A 26,612-nucleotide genomic window follows, 5' to 3' on the forward strand; every position below is an offset into this window, starting at 1 on the left:
CTAAAATATGAGCTATAAAAGGGAAAGAAGTTTGAAGTACCATCATCCCAAGAAGCAGCAGGTTAATGAAGTCATAAAGAAAGAAAGCCAAAAGAGAAAGAGATGAGCGCTCTGGAAACATCAAGACAGAAATCAAACCAAAGTACTGAAGTCTGCCAATTTCAGCATTACCTCATTCATCAGACAGTCTGATCCGAAACATTTTCTGTCTGCTGTGATAACCTTATGAAATGAATGGTCCATGTAGACTGAGGTCTAAACACAAGTCATCTGAGTCCATTCTATCAAAAATGCTGCATTCCCCCATAGATTAATGGAACCAGCGGGGAAATCTAGGATTACAGTGGTACCTCGAGTTACATAAGCTTCAGGTTACAGAGTCTGCTAACCCAGAAATAGTACCTCAAAATCCCACTCCCCCCAATCCCAGTATCTTCCCCATTGCTGCTGCCACTAGTGATGGAGAAGAAAGAGAAGAACGTCTTTCCCCCCTTCCACTTCCTACCAACAGAAGGAAGTGTGTATTTGAAATTGCATCCTTTCTTTTGGTAGCAGATGAAGCGAAGGCAAAGGGGCATGGAAAGGCTTGCTTCGGCCACCCACCTGACCCACTTGCTGTGCCAGCCCCATTGCTGGTGCCCCATCTCTGGAAGCAACCAGAGGCAACGATAAGGCGAGAGCAGGAAGGCTTGCAAAGGGCATCCTGTGCTGGTCCACCTGCCTCGGGTCACTGTTAGAATTCCTGCTCCATGACTGCAGTCATGGGACTGTTGCCTATCACATGACGGTATATGTTTTGTCTCCACAAAGTGGGAATTGACGGAAACAGGATGTTTGTGTTACTGTGTTCCGTGAAGTGGGACTATTGTCCTTTGTTCTTTCTCTTTGCTGTCTGATGCTAAAGAGAGAGGGAGCCATGTGGAGGTGCTCCGTGTGTCTTTATATGTAAATAAAGTAGATTAGCCAAAATGCTGAGTTGCTGGGGTTCTGTTAAGCAAACTGCGTACACTCTGCGGATCTCTAAGTGTGCCAATGCTTGTTGGCATCAGTCGCTGTGTTCTTCGGGCTGAAGAAAGCTTTTGAAGCTCCCGAACGATCGGCCAGGAGGGAGAGAACATGCCAGTCGGGCATGTGTCTCTGCCAGGGTCCTACCTGAGTGTAGGACGAGCTCCTGACAGTCACCTCCTCTCCTCCTCCTCACCCCAAGACTGCCCACCTGCCAGGGCATTCCCCAGAGATGGTCCTGCTTTGTTGTTGCCATCTTTCTCCTTAGTGTTGTCTGCAACAGGTGTGCAGCAGTAGCAAAGTGGCGTGGTTGCTGTCCTGGCTGGTCCATTGCAGCTTGTCTAGGCAATTGCCCATGCTGCCTGCCCACTCATCTGCTGCCTGCTGTTGTGTTGCCATGCTGCTGTTGGCAGGGCCGCCTACTGGCAGCCATGTGAACTGCAGCATGATGCTATTTCTTCTTACAATATTGTATACAGGGAAAAGGCTATTCTGAGAGCTTCGGACTATCTACTGATGCAGCTGCTGTACAACAGGATTTAGTGCAATGTATATTTACTTATAAATAGTAAACACTGCAAGCCTTTTCAAATCTCAGGCAGTTTTGCTTTGGTCACAGAATTGTATGCAGAATTGAAGAGCTGACACAAAGCCCAGTGAAATTAAAAGGAACCTCTCAGTTGACTTCAATGGACTTTGAACCAGGTTGTACTGCTGTCTGGCTTTCAGCTGCTGTATTAAGAGGATAAATGACTTGAGCGGCTGCTTTGTGAGCGAACAATTAAGGGTGGAAATCAGTGTGACATACCAATGTGCTACACAGCAATTTTCGCTAGCGGTAAAATGAAAATATGTTATGTAAATGAACATTATAAGGCCCGTGTTCATTCAATGGCTCATATTGTATTGTAAGAGAATAAAAAGGCCAAGAGGATAAAAATAATAAAACAAAGATTCAGGCTGTGGTTATTGTGTGAATTTGTACTCAAGTGTGGGATTCAAATCCTTTCTGTTCACGCCTCCTTTCTTAATGTATTGGAACCTAAAGACCTGTCAGCCATTTGGACAGATCCCTCTTCAGTTGCCAGCCCTAATTCCATAAAAGCTTTTGTCATCTATTTTCAGCAACTAAATTAAGATAAAGCAAAAAATGAAATTAAGACCAAGAGAAGTATTTTAAAGCACAATGAACTGCGAACTCACCACCACAACAAAAAGATAAACCTGGATTACCCATGATGCATAGCTAATCCAAAATGCCCCATGGTCCCACACGGGCTATTGTAAAATTGGTGCAATATTTGTTAGTATGTGTTTTCTACTTCAAAAAGATCATTATTAACTGAACAATAAGTGGAGTAATGACATGCAAATAGCTCATGAAAAATACAGTGGGCTTTTATATATATATAAAAAAGAAGTTCAAAGACTTTCAAGAAACAATTGAGATTACCATATTTCATATATAATTACATGTTGCGGGCAGGGGCGGGGAATAGTATGCCTCAGAGCAGCAGTGGCAGACTTTTCAACTTCACAGAGAATGTTATGAGGGAAAGAGGCAATATATATATATCTCGCCTCAAATACTTAATTCTGTCTAAGTGAATTTGTTTTTTTTACAAAAAGTGATAGCGATTACATGAACGCATGGCTCTTTCTCTTACTGCTGCAGTAAAACTGTTATGTTCTTTGCATATGAATCTGTAACAAGCAGACCATTTTTTGAAGCATTTGATAAACAAGTGCCAGCCCTATGCAAGCCAATCCCACACAACTACTTTAGCAGCTGTAGCACTAGCAGTGGGTTGCGCCGCTACAACAAAAGAATTCCTTGCAAGTGCAATAGAGTAATGCTCTCTGACCCGTCAGAATGAGCATGTACAACCTGCTCGCTCAAGAACGGCCAGCAGGTTTGGGCTACTGGGTTTACCTTACTTGCCTGACCAGCCCTTCGGATGTTGTGTAAGTGAACTGCTGGATTGCAGGTGGCGCTGTGGTCTAAACTACTGAGCCTCTTGGGCTTGCCAATCAGAAGGACGGCGGTTCGAATCCCCACAATGGGGTGAGCTCCCATTGCTTTGTCTCAGCTCCTGCCTACCTAGCAGTTCAAAAGCACGTCAGTGCAAGCAGATAAATAGGTTCCGCTGCAGTGGGAAGGTAAACGGCATTTCCGTGCACTCTGCTTTCCATCGTTCCGTTGCACCAGAAGCGGTTTAGTCATGCTGGCCACATGACACAGAAAGCTGTCTGTGGACAAACGCCGGCTTCCTTGGCCTGAAAGTGAGAGGAGTGCCACAACCCCAGAGGCGCCTTTGACTTAAATGAATTGCTGATAAGCCATTCACATCTTTTCAAGTAGTGCTGTGTGCAGGGCAGTTCTGACTGTTATAGCTGACCTAAGTGGGTCTGCTTTGGCAGCAATATCGTGTCGTGTCTTCTCATGCTACTGAGTATGGCCCTGTGCTGATGCAGTGCACATCATGCCTTCTTCTTGACATTGTGGGAATCATATGTCAGCCTACAAGACTGATTCATTACATATCCAAATGAAAACACTGATAGGAAACTCCTGCTGCTATGGAAAAAAAGTAATTGCATTTAAATGGACCAGAAGTGTAATCTCCCTTGCATTAATTTAGGACTCATTATTCTTTAAACGGGACACGGGTGGCGCTGTGGGTTAAATTTGCCGATCAGAAGGTCGGCGGTTTGAATCCCCACAACGGGGTGAGCTCCAGTTGCTCGGTCCCTGCTCCTGCCAACCTAGCAGTTCAAAAGCACATCAAAGTGCAAGTAGATAAATAGGTACTGCTCCAGCGGGAAGGTAAACGGCGTTTCCGTGTGCTGCTCTGGTTTGCCAGAAACCGCTTAGTCATGCTGGCCACATGACCCTGAAGCTGTACGCCGGCTCCCTCGGCCAGTAAAGCGAGATGAGCGCCGCAACCCCAGAGTCGGCCACGACTGGACCTAATGGTCAGGGGTCCCTTTACCTTTACCTATTGTTTAAACATCATTCCAAGTTCCTAAGTGAAGCTGCAAAACATTGCCCAGCAATACATAGCAAGTCCCACTGAATTTACAAGCAGTTATTCCTGTGCTAGGCTGCCCACAAGCTTCTTTGGGGAAGCTTCCCCCTGCCCCATATCCTTAGCAAGCCTTCACTGTTATATCTTTTGTGGGGTGGGTGGGCAGGAATTGCTTACATATCAAGCACTACTACTAATGTCTGTCTACCAGCATTTCTTAATTTTGATTTTTTTAATGGAAAATGTTTCAGTTAAAGTGGGAGAAAATTAAAAAGGAAACTAAAGGTGCATTCAAAATGCAAAACAAAACCAAAACCAAATTTAAAAAACCACTGTAATTCTGTAAATACTTGTCTAATTGTAAATTGTACTAACCCAGATTATAAATGCGCATGGTTTGATCTAGTCTACTCTACAAGGGAACTCTATGCTAAAAATACCATTCTTGGCTTGGTTCTATGGGCACTCAGCTTCCTTGCAATACACATCAAAGAACACATGGAATTAGGAAAGTGTATTAATCAGATTAATATGAAATCAAAGGGAGATGCCTGCTTTGCTTCCACCCCAAAGTTTTTTTTTTTAAAAAAACAACAACCCCGGAGTCATTGTTAACAGCTGGAGATCTTCCAATCTCTTTTCAAACATCTATATCATTAAAAGCACACAAGCCATGTGAATGCAATGAGCAGGCATTATGATTTCAAAGTGGAGAGGGCCATGAAAGGGAGAGCAGATGTTACTCCACTGTCACAATTCAAATCCTTCCCTCTTGCGGTTCTTTCTTTGTTGCAGCTTTCCAGGCCAGCTGGGAAAATAATCACTTTCAACAGTGCAGCGCCATAAGACAAACTAGGAAACCTGGGCCTGCAGAGAAGTGGGGGCAGGGGCAGCGAAGGCTTACGGCTTTCTCCTAATGTGATCAATTCAGTATTGTCACAAGTTAAAACCAAGGGCTATGTAAAGTGTTTTCAGTGGTACTCCTGAGCATAAAGCACAAAGCGGGATTGGAATTCTATGTTGTGCTAAGGAGATTATTCCGTCAGTTGATGGGCCCAATGGAATCATCTCTTCTCTCCTCCCATGTGCTGTTCTGGCGGTTCTCCTGCCGGTCCAGAGAGGATTTGGGAGGGGGGGGGGTCCATGGGGGTGCATGGAAGGAAGAACTAGATGGGGAAAGCCCAAGCAGGAGTCCTTGTGCTAGTTTCTGCTGGTGCGACTGGGTAGCTGAGTTCTAAACCAACAGGCAGACATAGCTGGGGTTATTTTATTCATTAAAGTACATAAAGGTTCTTAAGTTTATTATTGCATTTTAAAGCCCTGCCCTTCCTCCACAGAGCTCAGGCAGGGAGAAATTTTTCCTCAAAACCACTCTGTAAAGTAGGTTAGCTGAGAGGTGGTGACTGGTGCAAGGTCACCCAGTGAGCTTCGTGGCTGAGTAGGAATTTGAACCTGTTTAGTTCTAGTCCAGCTCTCTAACGTTTCAGAGCACAACCTTTAAAGCCCTAAACAGCCTTGGCCCAGTATACCTGAAGGAGCGTCTCTACCTCCATTGTTCAGCCCAGACACTGAGGTCCGGCACCAAGGGCCACCAGCGACAGGGTGAGCCCCCATTGCTGTCCCAGCTCCTGCCAACCGAGCACTTCAAAAGCACACCAGTACGAGTAGATAAATAGGTACCACTGTGGTGGGAAGGTAAACGGCCTTTCCATGCGCTCCAGTTTCTGTCACGGTGTGCCGTTGCACCAGAAATGGTTTAGTCCTGCTAGACACATGGCCCAGAAGGCTTGTGGACAAATGCCGGCTCCCTCGGCCTGAAAGCAAGATGAGCGCCGCAACCCCATAGTCGCCTTTGACTGGACTTAACCGTCCAGGGGTACTTTTTTAATCTTGGGGCGGGGAACATTTCTCAGAAGGCTGCATTCCCTTCTGGGAGACCCATGCCACCGGTGGGTAGGTGGGCAGAGAGAAACATGGGTGGAACAATCAATATAAATGTTGTTTTTGTGCAATAGGCTAGTTTACACACACACACACACACACACACACACACACACACACCTTTATCCTCTGTGCAGGAAAACTAAAGGTATTATCAAAGTTCAAAGAAACATTCTGGCAAGACCAAAATCCCCACCAAAGATGTTGTAAAGCATGAGGAGTGAGGAGAATGCCGGGGTGAACAAGGCCCCTGGGCCTTGGTGTTAGGGTTAGCGTATATGGAAGCTAATTTATATCCCTACCCCTGCTTTGATTCATTTAAAAAAATACATATAGTCCTATATATCTTTTCAGGGTATTTACATTACTTTTCTATGATAGCGCCCTATTGAAAGGTGCCACACAGAGCAGCTGAAAAAAAGGCTCATAACGTTTGATGACAAAGAAAATATTTTGTCAACACTTTTGTAGCCGGCATTATCTGAAGCCTGTTTCAAATGTCTCAAAACAGGATCCAGTTCCTATGTATAAGGAAGTGACATTCAACGCCTTCTTTGAATGACTAGATTTTTACCCTGGAACGCCAGAACCTCTCCGTTTCAATTCACTGCTTTGTAAAATGGGGCAACAATGCCTTTCTTCGCAGCATTGGAAGAAATAACAGAAACAGTGTCACATCCACATAATAAACAAAGCCTATACAAAGTACTTCACATGGTAGTTTGATGCACGTGTAAAGATGCACGTGTTATTTTTAAAACGACCATCTCCTAACCCTGGAAGCGAATTAGTAAGCTATATTACCCTGTTTAAAAACAGATGGGAAAGAGCAACACAAAGTTCCAGTGTTTGTCAATGTGATTCAATGAGAGATCTAGAATAAAAACTCATACAGAATACCGACTGTACGAGATCGTATCCGCTACCCACCCTGGTTTTTAAAAAAATAAACCTAGCAGAAAAAAGTTCCCTGATTCAGCTGAAAATCCAAGGGCGACGACTTCATAATGATCACCCGTATCTGGGCAGGAAATACAACTTGAGGTTTGAGAGGTGACTCTGAAGAGAGCCGGCGGGTTGCGTGTAAACAGTAAAACAAGACAAGATGCAGCAACCTGGGAGCTGAAGAGGAAGCCTGGCAACAGACAGCTTGGCAGATGGGATTGGAAGGCTGACAGCCACTTTCAGAGGCACATGTTGTTGCTGATAGAGAAGCAGCAACAGTAAAAGCACACACACGAAAAAGGAGAAGGGAGAGGGTCGGATGATTGCTTACAAGCCCAGCTTTTCTATTCAATTACCGACTGCCATTAAGGGCCGGCTTAGCAAATCTGAGGGCCTCCAGGTTTTGATTAGGGAAAAAATATATTTATCAGCCTCAGGTCTGCTACTGAAATGAGTCCCGCTATAGACAGTGAGCATGTTTTGTCCAATTGGGTCATGAATCCCTGCTGCGCACAGACAGATCTTCAAACACCGCACTCTTCCAGGAATCAGGCCTCAACTCACAGGATCATTTTTATCTAGCAGTAAGAGCACGCGGGTCTCACAGAAATCGATCCAGAAGCCACGCTGTGCTTGCTAAATGTTGCACCGGAAATGGCTTTCAGGCTGTGATCCTATGCACAACTGACATGAGGCCAAGCCCCACTCAGCTGGGTGAGATTTGCTTTCCAGTAAACATGCATAGAATTAGGCTGCAACTGCCGGTGAAAAGGGGGAAGATGGGATAGTGGCGCCCTGTAAAAGTTGGGTGTGTACATTAGTCCATTTTGTGTGACAATACTATCTTGTCTAAAAATTCCATCTTAACATTAAGATGGTTATTTTGCCCTATTTCATAGAATTGGAGTATTTCCAAATAGGAAAAACCTGGTAAGTATTTATTTAAAACTTGGAAACAACCCACTTGCAATATCTGAATGGCCCATTTAATATATTAAGCACCCTCAGTAAACAGGACAATTTAGGATATATTTTTTAAAAAGAATGTGCTTACTATTTAACAAGCCCTTTTAAAACACTAATACTTTTAAAACAAGCCTGTTGTCCAGGCAGTTTATGTAACTAACAATGTATGCAAAAAAATTGGAAAGGTTTCTACAGCAATTATTCCCAGAAATAATATTTCCTCCTGCTTGCATACACTGCTTGGGTTAAAGCTTTGCCAGATAAATGCACCCTTCGCAGACATTTAAATATGTAAATGTAAACATGTAATATTAATTTGCACCCATATTGGAGACTAAACAGGGCAAGGGTATATGTAGACAAATTTCTCAGAGGGTTGATCCTGAAGCATGTGACCTTGCAATAAACCACACATTGTTTTCTGCTTTATGTATGTTCGAAGCTAACATGGGGGCACTGGTCTTGTTTTGCTGTATGAGATGTAGTTCTTTGATGCTTGGGAGAGTTTTATCCCAAAAGGCAGGATAAACACACTAAATAAATAAACAAACCAGAAAAACACATGAAGCTACTGTATCTTTTTTTTTTAAAAAAAAAGTTAAAAACGAAAACCATAAAAACTCTTAAGTAAAGCTGCCATCTAGTGTTTGAAACATGTAGCTCCACCAATAAATCACTTTTATGAAATGTAAGCCTTACTTGATTCCTTCCTAAAGGATTCAGTAACAAGGCAGGTTATGAGTTAAGGTAGCTACCTATTTTTACCTAGCCTTTTAAATAAAAAGGTTACATGTTATGATTGAATCAATAGCGTTGGTACAGTTATGAAAAACCATAGATCACTTAATCAGAAAAATCTCTAAGCAGTATGTATAAAATAATTATCAAGAAAATATAGATACAATCAGCAAAAATTTAACCCCCCCGAATATATATATATATTATAAAATAATATATATACAGTGGCGTAGCGTGGGTTGTCAGCACCCGGGGCAAGGCAAGTAATTTGCGCTCCCTAACCCGTGGATTTGTGCCCCCTAACCCTAACCCCCAGATGTTGCGCCCGGTGTGGCCGGCCCCCCCTGCACCCCCCACGCTACGCCACTGTATATATATATTATATGTCTGGGGAGACTTGCTGAAATAAAAAAAAAATCCAGCAGGCATCTAATTATAGTGAGGACCAGGGCTTTTTTTCCCAGCTGGAACTTGCCAGGACTCCGTTCCGGCACCTCTCTAATGAGCGCCATTGCCATTATAAGAGAACAAGGGAGGATTTCATGGTGAGTTCCGGCAACTCTTTTTCTAGAAAAACAGCAATGTTGAGGACACATGTCCAGTGTCAATAGGGTGTTCCAATGCATTAAGGTGATGATGCCACACTAAAATATCAGCTCCTTACATATGCAGAACAAACAATATACAGTATGGCACTTTGTAACTTCGACAAACTGGTAAAACAAGGCATATATGAGGCAAGGCAATCCCTCAAGTAAACTGATCCAAAGCCATTAGGTTCTCTATATGCCAACTTGTCCCAGTAACAAATCAGCATCTTTGAGCGAAGGTTGCATGGAAGAAAATGCTTTCAAAAAGTAAAACTGACTGCAAAAAAGGGGCTTCTTTGAACTGCATAACTCAAAACCTTCTGTTTGTGCAAAGGAAGCTACATCAATTTACATAGAATTTCAAGTCCTGTATTTGAAAAGCACACTGAGCGACTTGGACACAATGATAGGTGAAAGATTATTGCATTGTTATATTCTCCGTCTCAGAAAACACGGTGAGATAATCAAATATAGATTTGTGCCTACAGAGCTGCCTTATATTTTCCAGTGATTGCACAAAGGAAGAAATCTGGGCAGGAAATGGATGTGCCAGTGTATCATCTTTAACGGGAAATTGTTTATGAAGTTTTCAGTAGCTGTTCCACGTGCAATTTTTACAGCTCGAGCTTCGGCTACACTTTAAATACATGTACTGCTGATGCAATTTAGCCACGGTTCCATAGCATGTCCACTCCTAAGCTCGTTTTTAATGACTAAGAATGGACCAGATGTTATGATCAATATTTGAATGTGCCACAGAGCATGTGAAAACAGAATGGCTTTTTTAAAAAAATGAATAAATATGGCTCTATAGCTCCTAAGAGCTTTATTCATTTATATATATATAAAATTATAAACCACTGAATAATATAAAATATAAAGTCGATGCACAACAACGTACAGAGATATACTAAAGCCTAAAACGCCAAAAACTTCAAAATACTAACAAAAATTGCTTTAGTACCTACAGACAATAAAGCTGTTGTTTTACTGGTAGGATTATTCCAGCATTCTTACTTTGGGACAACATTTCACATTCTGCTTTTACAGTCGTACCTTGGATCTCAAATGCTGTAGCTCCTGAACAAATTGGCTCCCAAACGATAGAAGCCCAGAAGTGAGTTTTCCGGTTTTCGAACAATTTTCGGAAGCCAAACGTTTGGCGCGGCTGTGCTTTGGTTTTGGAAGTTGAAAGGACTTCCGGAATGGATTCCGTTCGACTTCCAAGGTACGACTGTACTTTATTGGTAAGGTAAATGCAGTATTTGCTTAAAGACAGAATAGCTAGACCTTATTAGAGGTGGCGGCAGTGGGGGAGTTCTACAGCATGCCCTTGAGTCCCAATGAAGGTCTTGCTGATTCACCAGGAGTCTATGAATTATACTTGCTATGATGATGTATTATGTCAATTTTTGCACACACAAAAAAGACTGGCAAGTATTCACTTTCCTGGGAATGCGGCATAATTTCCAAGTTCCAAGCACACGCTCAATTCAAAAGAAACGGACAAAACCCTTCAGATGTGTGTTGTATATTAGCAACCTGTTTTACTGGAGGAAGCTAGAAGACCTTTGGATGAAGCAAACATAATAGAAAAGCAACAGGAAAACATTTAGCTGCAATGCAATGACAGGCCTTCATATGAGAAAACTGAACAATGGTTCAGCCCCCCCCCCCCCATTCTTAAAGTGGCTATTCACCTGATTTTTTAAAAAAAGCGCTGCATGAACATCCATGCATTTATATCTTCATTTATTGCCTATTTTTAATACAGCAAGAGTGGAATGCCTATTTTTTTTAGTTTGAGGGATAACGACAGATAAACATTCTTCTTTTATGATGATGATTTCTGACCTATATAATTATTCGGATGAAAAAGACCCAAAGAAAAGCAACTCATTTGGCATATGCGTTTCATTTTTCTTATGGGGTCTGGCACAGTACTACTAATTACAACTTCCAAGAAACTGTATTATGAGAGTGGACAGATTCCTCGGGCAGTTCCACGTTATGCATTCTCTTCCTAGTTAGTGGCACTGAAACAACCTTCCGCTGACCTGCCCAAAGGGGGAAAGTCTCAGGAATGACTGAGCCATTCAATAATTTCTGTTGTCAACCTTTCGTGCAGGGAAGAATAACTACATCCCACAAATGGTTTAACAAACCTATCAGGGAAATTAATGCCCTCTGCAGTAGTTTCTTGGCTTCTGAAATGCTATCAATAAAAGGTGATGTTTCATTTTCTCTCCCCCCAACCCCCCCTTAACCTCTCCTAATCAGTGCAGAAGTTTAAACTGTGCTTGAAATGTTGAAAGCTCTTTTGCAGGGCAACATTAAAGCATTCATTCTTTCGGTACATTTTTAAAGACGTCTTTTTGTTGAGAAATGCTAAACTATCTGGGTAGATAACTGAAACAAACCAACAAACTTTATTTTACCTACTCCAAAATGGGAGTAAAAGTTATTTAAGCAACTTCCAGATACAGTAGTACCTTGAGTTACATACACTTCAGGTTACATATGCTTCAGGTTACAGACTCCGCTAACCCATAAATAGTACCTCGGGTTAAGAACTTTGCTTCAGGATGAGAACAGAAATCGCGCAGTGTTGGCGCGGTGGCAGCAGGAGGCTCCATTAGCTAAAGTGGTGCTTCAGGTTAAGAACAGTTTCAGGTTAAGTATGGACCTCCGGAACGAATTAAGTACGTAACCCAAGGTACCACTGTACTATTACGCAAATATAATCAATTTTACCAAGTACAGTGGTACCTCTGGTTATGAACTTAATTCGTTTTGGAGGTCTGTCCTTAAGCTGAAACCGTTCTTATCCCGAGGTGCGCTTTCGCTAATGGGGCCTCCCGTTGCGTGCACATGTCCAGCACGCAATTTCCGTTCGCATCCTGGGGCAAAGTTCACAACCAGGAGCAGCTACTTCCCGGTTAGCGGAGCTCGTAACCAGAAGAATTTGTAACCAGAAGCGTCCGTAACCAGAGGTACCACTCTATACACAAAAATGGCTGTGCCTATTTGCCTCATTCTGATTTTCTAAAGGTGCCAAATCCAAAATTTAAGTCATGCTGATTTTAACTGGTGAGTTAATTGCATAGCTAGCATTCTCCTGTTGACATTCTCTCCTTTAGCCATTTTCAAATATCTAAAGGGCTGCCACATGGAGGATGCAGCCATCTTGTTTCCTCCTGCTCCAGAGGCTAGAACCTGAACCGATGGATTCAACTTATAAGAAAGGAGATCCCGATGAAACATCAGGAAGAACTTTCTGACAGTAAGAGCTGTTTGACAGTGGAACAGACTTCCACAAGATGTGGTGGACTCTCCTTCCTTGGAGGTTTTTCAGCAGAGGTTGGATGGCCACCAGTCATGTATGATGTAGTCGAGATTCCTGCAGTGAAGTGAGCTGAACTAGATTACCCTCCGGGTATTTTCAAACCCTACAATTCTATGATTCTATGCCATATCTTAGAAGTAGGGATGTTTCTAAGAGGTACTGAGGGGTAGCAGTTGCTCTGCCAAAATAGCTTATGTCCCCTGCCCCGCTTCAGTCACGACATGTTATGGTTCTATACAGCATAGATAAAATCCTTTCTCCCATGCTAATAATGGTCTTTGCCAACCATCACAAATTCGATTTTTTCTGGAAGGTAATGCAACGTACTCCAATGAGAAAAAATATTTATTTGCTATGGCTACAGTGGCATAGCGTGGGGGGTGCAGGGGGGCCGGCCGCACCGGCCGCAACATCTGGGGGTTAGGGTTAGGGGGCACAAATCCATGGGTTAGGGGGCGCAAATCCACGGGTTAGGGGGTGCAAATTACTTGCCTTGCCCCGGGTGCTGAGAACCCACGCTACGCCACTGTACAGCTATCAACAATACATTAACTTCCTGCAGCATTTTTCTTAGCACATTTCAGGGACCACAGCTTGGAGACTGGGAGACCGAGCCATGATTACAACGAAAACCAACAACCCAATCCTGCTTCCCAAGTTCCACTCAAAAAATTATTCTGTTTATAAGCAGAATAGTAGTGTTGGCTTAAAGACTGGAGGAATATTGATAGCAGGAAACCTATTTCATATCAGTTAGGAGGAAATGTTTCTTAGGGATAGAAAACTATTTTATCAAATTACAAACTAGTGCCCCTATGTCACACTAATCGATGACCGTCTCCAGCACCCAGTGTTGTATAAAGGGTGGTCGGCAGTGGCTGAAATGTTTTATGTCCTGCACCACCAGTTCTCACAAAATCATCTGTTGGAAAGTTTTTGCAGATGGCGTGGTAGAATCTGAACTTAAGTTTCCCCCCTCTTTTCTCCATACCTGAAATAATGGGTGGCACAATGTATTCAGCAGGTGAGCATGCAAATATTGTTGCATGAAGCAGAACATGCATAGTGTAAGGGTATGCACATGGATCCATTGGCCAGGGTTTAAAACTACAGTGATCTGATTGTCGGAGGTGTGACAACTTGAAATTTTGGGCCAAAAAGATTTCTGCATTGCAGGGGGTTGGACTAGATGACCCTCTTGGTCCCTTCCAATTCTGCCATTCTAGGATTCCTTCCTTTTTCTGACAGTGAAGCGCTCAGATTTTGAACTATGCTGAATTAAAACCCCAAAACCAGCTCATCACAGCCTTGCAAGGTGCTTTTCTATTCTGGGCATGTGTCTCTTAAATAATAGTAATTTAGAGTTATTGAGTTTAATTTGTGTTACTGTTTCCACAAGCCTGAAATGTCAGTTGCTTTAAATATTATTAAATAAAGCTTTCTTCTGTATTTCAGTCTGCTTATGTCTTCCTGGTCATTTGCACTAGAAACGAAAGCCAGTTCAACTTAAGACGTTTGCTGTCTTGAACAGAGAATGTCTTTAGAAATGTCCTTATGGGACTGAAACACTATCATAAATAAAAACTATAAATTACATCCTCCAGCAGCCAGGCACTGCTTTTCAGACGCGGGTCAACAACATAATCTTGATTGCGATGCAAACACATTATGTGAATTATGCATTAAATAACCTTCAAAAGCACTTACACCAGAAAAGAGGTTTCGTTTGAAATATTTTTCAATCTGCGGGAACACACAACCTCTTATAAGAATATTCATCATTTGTCACACATTTCAAGCTGATTTCAGCTGCATTTCTCCGTGAATTGCTTTATGTTAACTACTACTTGTTTGCTCAGCTACTACAAAAACAACTTCGAAAAGCAAAGATGGAAAGAAAGAAAAGCCACGCCCCCAAAATCAGGCCCATTCACCAAAATAGTAAAGCAGAGATTTGAACTTTGTGTTAAAGGCTAACAAACTTGAGATCGATCTGGTGAACAGGCAATCAGCACAAATTCTTACATTCAGGAATCAATAGCAAGGCTACATTCTCTTTTAGACAGAGATACTGCAAACCAGGTGGGGAGGTTACAATCACCAGCATCTCCAGGTAAGAGGGGGAATTATGCCTTAAACCTGGAGAGGTACTGCTTATTGATGTATACAATGCTGAGCTCAAGAGACCTAGCTTCTCATTTGAATGTAAATATTTGTATGTGCTCAGGTGCTCTTTTCCACTCATTTTATCTAGGAGATGCTACCTGGACACATATTTCTTAAGTGCAGAAAGGAACCACCCTGAGATCTAGAGAGGAAGGGTGGTATACAATTGTTGTTGTTGTTGTTGTTGTTGTTGTTGTTACAATGCTATTGTAGGCAGGGCATGCAATCATCTGGAGTTCATTCCCAATGGAGGAACAGAATAATTTCATAGATCTGATTTCAGCTTTCTGCTTGCACCTCAAATGTTAACATATAAACAAATACATTGGGTTGTAGCCAACTAACATTTACTCAGAGTAGGCCCACTGAAATTAATGGCCATGACTGAGGTCCATTCATTTCAGTGGGTTTACTTTGACTAAAAGTTAGTTGATGACAAGCCACTGAGTGCATTTTAATGACTGAGTGCCCCAGATGCATTTTTTAAAGGTAGATCTATATATGGATTGAGTTCCTCATGAATCACCTTACCTTTTCAACTGGTGCGTTTTCTTCACATGTGGTTACACTAGCTTTTCTCGATTCAGCTTTTGATCTACTCAGTCTCCGGGATACTTTTTCTCTAAGCAAAGTGGCATATCCAATGTGTTCATAGATAGGATTTGTCGTCATTTTTGAAATATATTCAGAGGCCTTGGTTTCTATGTACAGTGTTATCAAGCCGTCTGTTACCAAATCATGTATTGACTCGAACCTCTTTTCCCCTACGAAGTGCTTCCCGTCGTAAAAAAGCCTGTAGTTTAAGGTCTGATTGCCAAACCTGCATTAAAACAAAATGAAGTTGTTGCATTAGTGTTTGAACACTAAAAACATTTATTTCTCAGATGATGCAGACTATAAAAAGGCCGTGTTCCTCATTAGCTATAAAGGTGGAGGACGGAGTACAGACTCAAGGAACCAGTATATATTCAGATGAAACAGGTTTGTGCCAGGGCTGCATGAACATGTGTTATAGACCGGTGCAGAACATCCTCAACTGCACTCAGAAGAGAACTTTGGACTAATGCAATCCCTGCTTCCCTTCTGCTCTTTTCCTTCTGTTCTTAACTGTGGTAACCAGTCACAACACAGCATTAGTAAACCAAGGAATAGCAGGGTGTCCTTTTACGCAGGAATCAAAACCAGCTCCATGTCTTTAATATCGGCTCAAATCAGAGCCAATGTGGCACTTAGCTATGTCTGAAGTTACCAGGGGGAACCTTGCTCATCACAGGGGACAAGCTGATAGAAAGTCTTGCACAATCTGTGGCATACAATTCACTTTATTGCTTAAATAGGGTTTAGAAATCAGTAAGTGAAGTTGATGAGAGACTCAAGATAGCCTGCGACCCTCTTATTTGCAAATGCAGCGCTCATAGCACAATAAGGCGCCCTTCTTCATTTGCACTAGGGGTAACTAACTTAAGCACCTCCAGGGTGTCGCAGGTTAGCCGCTCTAAGTTTCCTGTACCCAAGATACTCTTAAATCATGGTTAAATACAATGCATGGTTAAATATAGTCTTGTAGGTATAACTGGTATAATTTTAGTTCTAACTGGTGATGGTGTTTGTCACGGCCACCCAGGACGGGTCCCAGCTCACAAGAGACCTCACTCCGTTGCAGCTTATTTACAGGAAAAGTTTATTGAAGATTTCTGCTTCTCATACAGTTCAGCATTGTGGCCGTACGTCTGCCACGTTAGACCGCTGAAGTCCCCTCTGACTCCTCCCCTCTTCCGCACCAACTTAATAGCCTGGCTCTAGACCACCTCTTCCTCTCCTTTCTTTTCCGCAGGGTCTTCCTGCCCCCCTGGGTTCCCTCTCTCCGTGACTCGCCTGAGGCTGAATCCTCTGCCGCCTCTTCCCCCCTCTTTCTGGCTTTAGGGCCGGGCTCCTCCCCTGAGCTCTCTCCACTTCCGCGCGCCTCTACGTTTGAACTTGGCGCGCGTACGTTGCTGCTGACCTTTCTTTCGACCGCTACACCACCCCCTGTTCTGCTCTCCACCCTTTCCGGCTGAGACGTCTCTTGCTTCCTCTGTCTTCCACTGGGCTCCTCTCCGCTTCTCCCTTCTCCTCCCCTTTGCTTGATTAAGGTAACCCCCTTTTGAGAATCCTCTGACTCGCTGCTCAGACTCGTGGATTCCCTCAGAATTCCGTCATCTTCTTCCTCATCCTTCTGCCCCTCCTCCCACTCGCTCTCCGTCTCCTCTGTCATCTCCTCCTCTCTCCCAGAAACCCTGACATCCATCCCCCCCTCGAAGCCCCCCCTTCCCCCCTCCCGCTCGCCGGGGACCGGTTGTGGAAACTGCGGCTCTTCGGGGGTAGGCTCAGGATACAGGTCGTCTACGTTAATGTTCTCTGCTGGCAGTTCTGTGTATGTGTATTCGAAGTCGGGTTCTTCCCCCAAATGCTTCTCAGTCTCTGCTTCCATCGCTACTTCCTCCGGTGCTGCCCGCCAAGGACCTATCAGCCACCTCTTACGCCATTCCTCCTCTGGCTGCTCCTCCCACCAATAAGGGGTTTCCGTGTCCACCCCCGAGCACGATCCCCTGGGCGGGCTTGATTCTGGTGTTCTTTCCTCGGGGGAAGAGAAACCCCTGAACGTGCTATCTGACAATGTGGGTGTGAAAAGCCAGTCATCAAAGTACTCAGCTGGCATGGGTCTATGTGGGAAAAGTGCATGGAACTCGTCTTTCAAAAGGGGTTCGTCTAACTCGTAGCCTGGCACCCAACTATTAGCAGCGGCTGGTGTGCCCTCCCTGGCGAGAAAATATTCAACTCCCTCCTCCCCCCATCTCGAGTCCAGTATCTCTGTGACCTCGTTAAGAGGTTCTGGTCTTGGCGATTCCCCCCTCTCAGGCGCCCTCCTACGTGGCTCTGGGGGTGCTCCTGACTCTTGAAACCTGTGTGGGGTTTTGTAGGGAGTGAGCACCGACCTATGAAAGACCGGGTGCACCCTGGAACCTTCCGGAAGGGCTAGACGAAAAGCCACCGGATTGATCTTAGCCTCAACTTGATATGGCCCTAGCTGCCTGTGTCCTAACTTCTTCTTGGCCAATGACCTGGCCGGCATCGCGTGGGCTGCTAACCACACCCAGTCCCCAACCTGGATGTCCTCTCCCGCCCTCCTGTGCTTATCGGCCTGCACCTTATACGCCTGTTTTGCCAGCTCCAAATGTCTCCGCAGCTCCTCGTGCACCTCTTGCAACTCCGCTGCAAACTGGTCGGCATCTTGAGGCCCCCCCCCTCCTGGTGCCGCAAATCTCGGGAAGGTTCTGGGATGACGGCCATTGTTCGCGAAGAAAGGCGTCACCCCGGTGGATGCGTGTTTCGTGTTGTTGTAGGCGAATTCAGCCATCGGTAGATAGTCCACCCACGCCGCAGGTCGCTGGTTGGCGTAGCACCGCAGGTACTGCTGCATGATCGCGTTGACCCTCTCCGCTTGACCGTTGGTTTGTGGATGCCTCGCCGATGTCAGGTTGATTTTGACGTGCAAGATGCCCAGAAGCTTTCGCCAGAAAGTGGAAACAAACTGGCGCCCCCTGTCGGACAAGACGGACTGCGGAAGTCCATGCACTCTGAAGACGTGATCGATGAAGAGCTTTGCGGTCTGTTCTGCCGTCGCCACCTTGGCACAAGGGATGAAGTGCGCCATCTTGGTGAACAAGTCCACCACCACTAACACCGCCGTCTTACCTCTGGAGCTGGGCAGGTCTGTAACAAAGTCCAACGCTACCCTCTCCCACGGTTGCTGCGGTGTCTCCAGCGGTTCTAGCAATCCCGCCTGCTTCTGGTGCACTGGTTTGGACCTCTGGCAGATATCACACCTGGCGACGTAGTCCGCCACCTCTCCTCTCATCTGGGGCCACCAAAAGTCTCTAGCCACCAACTCCATCGTCTTCTCTTTGCCGAAATGGCCTGCACTAGGGGCGTCATGCAACTGTTGCAGAACCTTGGCTCGAAGATCGTCGGTGGGCACGTAAAGGGCACCCTTACGAGTCAAAAGTCCATCATGCAATTGAAACTCATCGTTGCGTCGCGACCCTCCGCGTAGCTCCTCCATCTTAGACTGTGCAAACTGATCCCTTTGCAACGCGCGTCGCACCGCGTCCAGGTCGACTGCGATGGTAGCGCACGTCCACGCCTGCGGTGCGAAAATGTGCTTTGCTGCGATTGGAGCTGCTTCCTCCAAGTATTGCGGCTTTCGGGACAGCGCGTCTGCAATAACATTGGAGTCTCCTGGGATGTATTCTATTTTGAAGTCGAAGTCCGCAAAGAACTCCGCCCAGCGCATGTGTCGCTGGGTCTGCAACTTAGCCGTCCGCCAATACTCTAAGTTCTTGTGATCCGTGCGGACCTGCACCGTGTGCTTGGCTCCTATTAAGAAGTGTCGCCACGCTTTGAAAGCTGCATGAATGGCCAACAACTCCCTGTCCCATATGGTATAATTGCGCTCCGTCTTGCTGAGCTTCCGGGAGTAGAACGCACCCGGTCGCCAGTTGCCTTGTGAATCCTCTTGCAAAAGAACGGCCCCAACCGCTCTATCTGACGCATCGGTCTCTACCCGCATGGGTTTGCCGGGATTCACGTGGAGCAGCTGCTCTTCGGAGGCGAAAAGACCCTTAAGCGTCCGGAAGGACCGCTCCGCTTGTTCGGTCCAGACGAACTTCTTCTTCTTGGAACTGAGGGTGTCAGTGATAGCCGCCGTCGCGTTCGCAAAACCTTTAATAAACTTGCGGTAAAAATTGGCAAAGCCGATGAACCTCTGGACCTCTTTCCGATTTCGAGGGCTTTTCCAGTCCAACAGCGCTTGAACCTTAGCCCTGTCCATGGCCAGTCCCTCGTCGGACAACTTGTAGCCAAGGAAATCAACCTCTCTGACATCAAACTGGCACTTTTCCAACTTGGCGTACAGCCTGTGTTCCTTCAGCCTCTGCAGGACCTCTCTCACGTCCTTATCGTGATCCTCCGGCGATTCCGAGAAAATCAGGATATCGTCGAGAAAGCAGACACACTTCTTGTAGAGGAGACCTGCTAGCACGTGGTGCATAAATGCTTGAAAAACGTGGCTGCCATTTTGGAGGCCGAAAGGCATGACTCTGTATTCGTATGTGCCCAGAGGGGTGAACATGGCGGTCTTCCACTCATCTCCTTTCCGGATGCGGATGAGATTGTAAGCTCCACGTAGGTCCAGCTTGGTGAAAATCTTGCCCCTCCTGACGGTCGCTAAAAGGTCGTCAATCTTGGGCATGGGGAAGGCTTTGGGCTTAGTCAAGCTGTTGATGAACCTGTAATCCACTATAAGCCTTTTTTGGGGCGTGTCTTTCTTCTTCACAAAGAAAACAGGGCTGCCTCCCGCTGCTTTAGATTCCTGGATGAAACCCCGCTTGAGGTTATGGTCTATGAACTCCCGAAGCTCTTGCATTTCGTCCTCCGACATGGAGTACAGCTTGGCAGCAGGCAGTTGCGCCCCTGGCACTAAATCAATCGCGCAGTCGTAAGGTCTGTGAGGCGGCAACTTGTCAGCTTCCTTCTCACAGAAAACCTCCAAGAATTCCTGGTACTTGTGAGGCACTGTTTGCACCATGCCCAGATGCAACGGCTGCTCAGCTTCTCCTCCCTGATCGGTCTGAAAGCAATGCTGAGCACAATACGACGAACAAAAGTTGATCTGCCTCTGGTACCACGCAACCGCGGGACTGTGCCTCTCCAGCCAACTCATGCCTAACACGATGGGTGTGTCCGATAAGTGGGTGACATTGAAACTAATAAGCTCTCGATGGTTGCCAATCTGCATCATCATGGGAGGGGTTTGCTGCACCACTTGCCCCCCCAGCAACCTCCTGCCGTCCACCGTGACCACGTTCAGAGGCGTCGTTGCAGGCAGGAGCGCCATGTTGTGCTGCTTAACGAACTGCAGTCCCATGAAGTCGGCGTTGCTTCCCGAATCGATCGTTATTGGAACCTCGAGGAGTCTCCCATCAGGCAACTGAAGTGTCGCTGTGAGCAGAACTGCCGGTTTGGGAGGCAAAGGGTCCACGCTCTGCAGTGATGCTGGGGGCTTGTCTACAGATCCGCCTGGCTGAGCCCCAGTAGCTCTGCTTCCAGCCAGGCACTGTCGTTTCCCTGAAGCTGCTCCCCTGGTTGCACCTCTGCTGTTACAGTTGCCAGCGCTGCAGTGTGCTTCTGGAGCCTCTGGGGGCACTCTTTCGCCATATGGTGCGCACTGTCACAGATGTAACACTTCCTGGTTCCTCTAGGAGGCTTCGCTTTGGCTGCACCAGGGACAGGGCTCTGGGATGGCTTCTGAGCCCTAGCACCACCAATCTCCATTGGCTCCTCGCTGTCCTTCCCCATTGGCGAGGGGTGCGCACGGCTGAAGTCCCTGTGCACAAAAGGGAGAGTCCTTGCTTGCGCACGCGCTTGGGGCCCGTCCTCCTCGTGCCACGGACGCCCCTCATGTCGAATTCCAATAGCTAAAGCCCGGTGCACCACGTCTTCTAGGGTCTGGGGTCTGTCCCCCCTAGCGATCTCATCCTTGACGGGGGGGCTCAATCCCTCCCAAAAAAGATCTCTGACCGGTTTACTGTCCTTTGGCCAATCTAAGGCGGTGAGCAACGCAAAAAATTTAGAGTGGTATTGGCGCACAGTCGCTTTCCCCTGCCTCAGCCCGTGCATTTGACGGCGCGCAATGTCCACATCCACAGAGGATTGAAAACAAGAATCCATCGCTTTGATGAACGCAGTTGAATCGCGACGGGCCGGTCCATCTTCGCGCCACAAATTGCGTAGCCAAGCCCTGGCCTCCCCATGCAGGTGCGAAACAATGAACCCCACTTTCTCCTCCTCATCTTTAAAATCGTGACGGAGTAAGTGCAGTGCATATACAACGTCCGCTCTGAAATTGGGATAGTCTTGCAAGTTGCCATTAAAATGCGGAACTAGGGCACCCCCCCTCCGTCCAAGCGCAATGCCCTCCGCTCTGGATCCTGGGGCCCCCGCCTTGTCCGCGCGCTCCCACCTTGCCTGCAAATCCTGGCACGTCTTCTCCAAGTCGTCATTCTTCTTCTGCGAAGCAATGACTGCCGATGTGAGAGCGGTAACCTGATTCCGCAATGCAACCAGCTGCTCCTCAGCGCTCATGGCTGCTCCCGTTCGTGAGCTTCGCAAAAAAAAATTTTTGCTTTGGGAGAGGGGACTTACTGTCACGGCCACCCAGGACGGGTCCCAGCTCACAAGAGACCTCACTCCGTTGCAGCTTATTTACAGGAAAAGTTTATTGAAGATTTCTGCTTCTCATACAGTTCAGCATTGTGGCCGTACGTCTGCCACGTTAGACCGCTGAAGTCCCCTCTGACTCCTCCCCTCTTCCGCACCAACTTAATAGCCTGGCTCTAGACCACCTCTTCCTCTCCTTTCTTTTCCGCAGGGTCTTCCTGCCCCCCTGGGTTCCCTCTCTCCGTGACTCGCCTGAGGCTGAATCCTCTGCCGCCTCTTCCCCCCTCTTTCTGGCTTTAGGGCCGGGCTCCTCCCCTGAGCTCTCTCCACTTCCGCGCGCCTCTACGTTTGAACTTGGCGCGCGTACGTTGCTGCTGACCTTTCTTTCGACCGCTACACCACCCCCTGTTCTGCTCTCCACCCTTTCCGGCTGAGACGTCTCTTGCTTCCTCTGTCTTCCACTGGGCTCCTCTCCGCTTCTCCCTTCTCCTCCCCTTTGCTTGATTAAGGTAACCCCCTTTTGAGAATCCTCTGACTCGCTGCTCAGACTCGTGGATTCCCTCAGAATTCCGTCATCTTCTTCCTCATCCTTCTGCCCCTCCTCCCACTCGCTCTCCGTCTCCTCTGTCATCTCCTCCTCTCTCCCAGAAACCCTGACAGTGTTGATATAATGTGAATAATTTTGGGGGTAATTTTGGGCTGTTACTGCCCTTTGGATGCATCTAGACTGGTGACTGGGAGTGGCAGCTGAGAACGTATAATACCAGTCCTGAAAGACCTACATTGGCTCCCAGTACCTTTCCAAGCACAATTCAAAGTGTTGGTGCTGACCTTTAAAGCCCTAAGCAGCCTCAGCCCAGTATACCTGAAGGACCATCTCCACCCATATCGTTCAGCCTGGACACTGACGTCCAGCTCCGAAGGCCTTCTGGCAGTTCCCTCACCGCGAGAAGTGAGGTTACAGGGAACCAGGAAGAGGGCCTTCTCAGTAATGGCGCCCGCCCTGTGGAATGCCCTCCCATCAGATGTCAAGGAAATAAGCAACCATCTGACTTTTAGAAAACATCTGAAGGCAGCCCTGTTTAGGGAAGTTTTTTTATATTTGATGTTTTCTTGTGCTTTTAATTCTGCTGGGAGCCACCCAGAGTGGCTGGGGAAACCCAGCCAGATGGGCAGGGTGTAAATTGTTATTATTATCACGAAAAGTGCATAAAATCAACTATTGAGTCTGCAAAAAATTATACTTTAAAATTTAAAGGATCATAATATCTAACACGTTACAGACTACATCATACCATTTTAAAAAGTATTCTGTTTTGCATATAGTTGTTATAACCACGATTCCTTCAGGTTCCCAATGGCCGACATGCACTTCTTAAAATTTGCAAACAGAAGCAGCAAAGCTCACCTGAGAGCTAGGGTATAGCATCCAGGCTGCCGCTGGCTCTCTCTGAGAATATATGCTCCTTCTACACCTCCAAGCAATTCATCGGCTTGCTCGCGAGAAATGATCCCATGAAACCTGATGGAACAGAAAGCCATCAGGTTAGAGAATAACTCTGAATGGGAGAAAGGCCACAGGAACTCAGTGTTAAAAGACAGAAGGAGGACACATAAAAGTCATTACAAAATAGTTCATGATAGGGTTGTGTCCCTCTGTATGTACAACAAACTGATGCCAGGGGGAACATCTTGGGAGGAACCAATAGCAAGGAATGCTGCAGTCAAGATTAAAATTGCGCTCACAAACTTTCCATTCATTTGCTCAGGCTGCTTTTGGTGAATTCTGCTGTCCATGGTGGTGATACACAACTGATTTATTTGTGCTGCATTTTAATTATTGCTTTGGGATTTTCCTACAGCTGTTCTGTTGCTGTTAAAAGCCTCCTTAAAAGGCTGCTGTCTTAGAAAGGCAGGATATAAATATTTTAAATAAATAAATATTGAAACCAGGGGCTTAACAGGGCCTGGTTTTAGTAATCTGTAACATTTTGCAAGCTCTCTGCCTGTGCTCCCAGCTCTTCTGCCTTTGGATCAATTTTATATGACTTATTCTTCTTTGGCGATCACTCGTGGCCGAGTAAGATAGTCTTCCATGAACATGGTCTTAATAGTGTGTCCGTAGGTGACTGTGGAGGCCAATTCTGGATCCATATGTCCTTCCACACCGGAGACATAGGTTTCTGGGCGGGAGTTAATAACACTGAGGGTTTGCCAAACGTGCCTTCCTCTTAGCACGTTTCTCCCTTTCGTCCTGAGATCGAGTGTCTTCAAAGTCCATGACACCTTTGGTAGAGACTGTTCTCCAGCTGGAGCACTTGCAGGTGAGTGTTTCCCAATTGTCGGTGTTTATACTACATTTTATTAGATTTGCCTTGAGAGAGTCTTTTGCTGACCACCAGCATTACGCTTTCCAGCATTTTAAAGTTTGGAATAGACAACACCAGATTCAGACTGGATCATATAGCTCAGTCTGTAGAGCTCTTAATCTCAAGGTTGTGGGTTCGAGCCCCACACTGGGCACTGTAGGGAGTTGGACTAGATGATCCATGTGGTCCCTTCCAACTCTACAATTCTGTGATTCTGAAAAGGAGACCTAAGTTAAGATTTACAAAATAAATGAAGAAGACTGGGTGGAAGAGTCCTTCTCCCTGGCTCTGCTGGCGGCGGGCGGGCGGGTGGGTCCACTGCTACAGAAGCCCCTTGCTGTACTTGTATTAATGGCAGGCTGCCGTTCACAGCCAGCACAAGTTTCCAAAATGGGGTGGAGCAGAACAGGCCAAGGATTCCCTGGATTTTAAGCTGGCCCATTGACAGGTGGCCCACTCTACTGCACCTTACCAAGGACGATAAGGCTGTCAAAGGCTATGAATCACGATGGTCTTGTTCTCCTGTTGCAGGAAGAAGACCTCTGAATCTTAGCTGTTGGAAATCACAAGCTGGGAGAGTGCTGCTGCTGCTGCTGGCCGCCCTGAGAATAGGATGCTGGACTAGATGGGAACCTGGCTTTACCCAGCTGGTCTTTCCTTTTAAACAAACAACCAAAGCAAAAACATCCCCGCCACCTTCTTTCCTGATCAACAGCAGTGGCTCCACTTCTCCAGTTGTTCCCAGGGCTGGGTTAGGATTGCTCTACATCTCTAACTGCAAAATACATAACTGAAATGTATATACACTATAGGTACCACCTGAAAAGACAATTTACATGCATGCAAACGAAGAGTCTGGAAAATCAAGAAAAACTGAGTAAGTACGTGGAAAGAAATGGAGAAATAACACTGAGTTAAATTTCTCTTCATTAACATTAAATGATCTCTTCATAGCAATTTTAAATTGCACAGTGTCATGCATCAGATTATTACGTAAAAAGTCATTTTCCTACAAATAATTTAATACATACTCTCGTCCGTAGTATTTTGGTCTGTTCTCCACCTAAATGGAGGGGGAAAGACAACACAGTTAGATATACATTAATAGAAGCAACAATAAAAATTTAAGCTGGTAAAACAATAATATCATCAATATTTGCCCAGCCACAAATACTTCAGGTTACAACTTTAAAAAAGTATTTTAGGGTGAAAGAAGTGTTGCCTGCAGAGCAGGAAGCCTGGAGGATGGCATCCTTCATCTAAGAGAGCACGAAGGATTAATTTTAAATGCTACACGTAATGCTGAAAATTTTAATCTGGCAATTATACGCAAGCAAATGCCAGGCCAGCAGGGGGCAGTTCCTTACAAAGTTTGATGCACTATGTTTTTGTTCAATGTTCATCTAATATTTGGAGCATAGTGCTGGAATATTAACAGTTGCCTCTGATTTAAATAGTCTTTACTAATGTGCTTTTCACTGGCAGTCTTTCAGTAAACAATATTAAATTATGGCTGGATCCATAAAGATAGGCTTTAAACCTTTCATTTTAATGTTTTAATCTTTATTGCAATGCTTCAAAATGAAGAGAAAGAAAGAAAGAAAGAAAGAAAGAAAGAAAGAAAGAAAGAAAGAAAGAAAGAAAGAAAGAAAGTCCTGTAATGTTTATTGGGCAACCCAGTCAGATGTAACCTGTTACAAATAGTAAAATTATTACTACTACACAGCAGAGTCCTTGGGCTGGTGATCAATGTCTTGCAAGTCTCAGGATACCTAATTACACAAGGCAGAGAACATGAATGCACTGCAGGGTAACCTGTTTCTAACAATGCATGTTACACTGCCTATTTGCAATGCTATTGTCTTTGGTATTCCCACACGCTATATCCAAACAGAACTAATCTGGGGCTTGGTTTCCAGCTTGTTTACGGTTATTCCTACTTGTCTGCCTAGATTTTTCATGGGTAACATGTTCCAGCTATTGTGGCTGACCACAAAAATTCCTAGGGTCAAATGGCCTCAGTGGTGCAGAACGCCTTCCATCAGTTACACCCCTATCTGGACACCGCTAGCCTAACTTCTGTTGTCTATACTCTGGTAAACTCTATTTTCCCCCCATTTTTTTTAATTGGTTTTCACAATATTATAAACAAACAAACACGCAAACACACAAGACAAACAAACAAAACAAACATAGCCTTGTTAAAAATTACAGTTATTAACTTTGTTAAGTGACTTCCTCACTTCCCCTTGGTTGAATT

General features: G+C 45.5%; 1 protein-coding gene across 2 annotated transcripts in view; it reads right to left on the reverse strand.

The window, feature by feature from the left end:
• The window catches only part of CHN2 (chimerin 2), a 157,011-nt gene that overhangs the window by 52,077 nt on the left and 78,322 nt on the right, over positions 1–26,612 (reverse strand). For both annotated transcript variants that reach the window (XM_081883384.1, XM_081883385.1), the window contains 3 exons: positions 25,384–25,415; positions 23,392–23,505; positions 15,258–15,546 (listed from right to left, as the gene is read on the reverse strand). In XM_081883384.1, coding sequence (XP_081739510.1) covers positions 15,258–15,546; positions 23,392–23,505; positions 25,384–25,415 — 435 coding nt within the window. The remainder of the gene's footprint in view (positions 1–15,257; positions 15,547–23,391; positions 23,506–25,383; positions 25,416–26,612) is intronic.

Source organism: Podarcis melisellensis, assembly GCF_964234715.1.
Source record: "Podarcis melisellensis genome assembly, chromosome: 12".
Classification (NCBI taxonomy): domain Eukaryota; kingdom Metazoa; phylum Chordata; class Lepidosauria; order Squamata; family Lacertidae; genus Podarcis; species Podarcis melisellensis.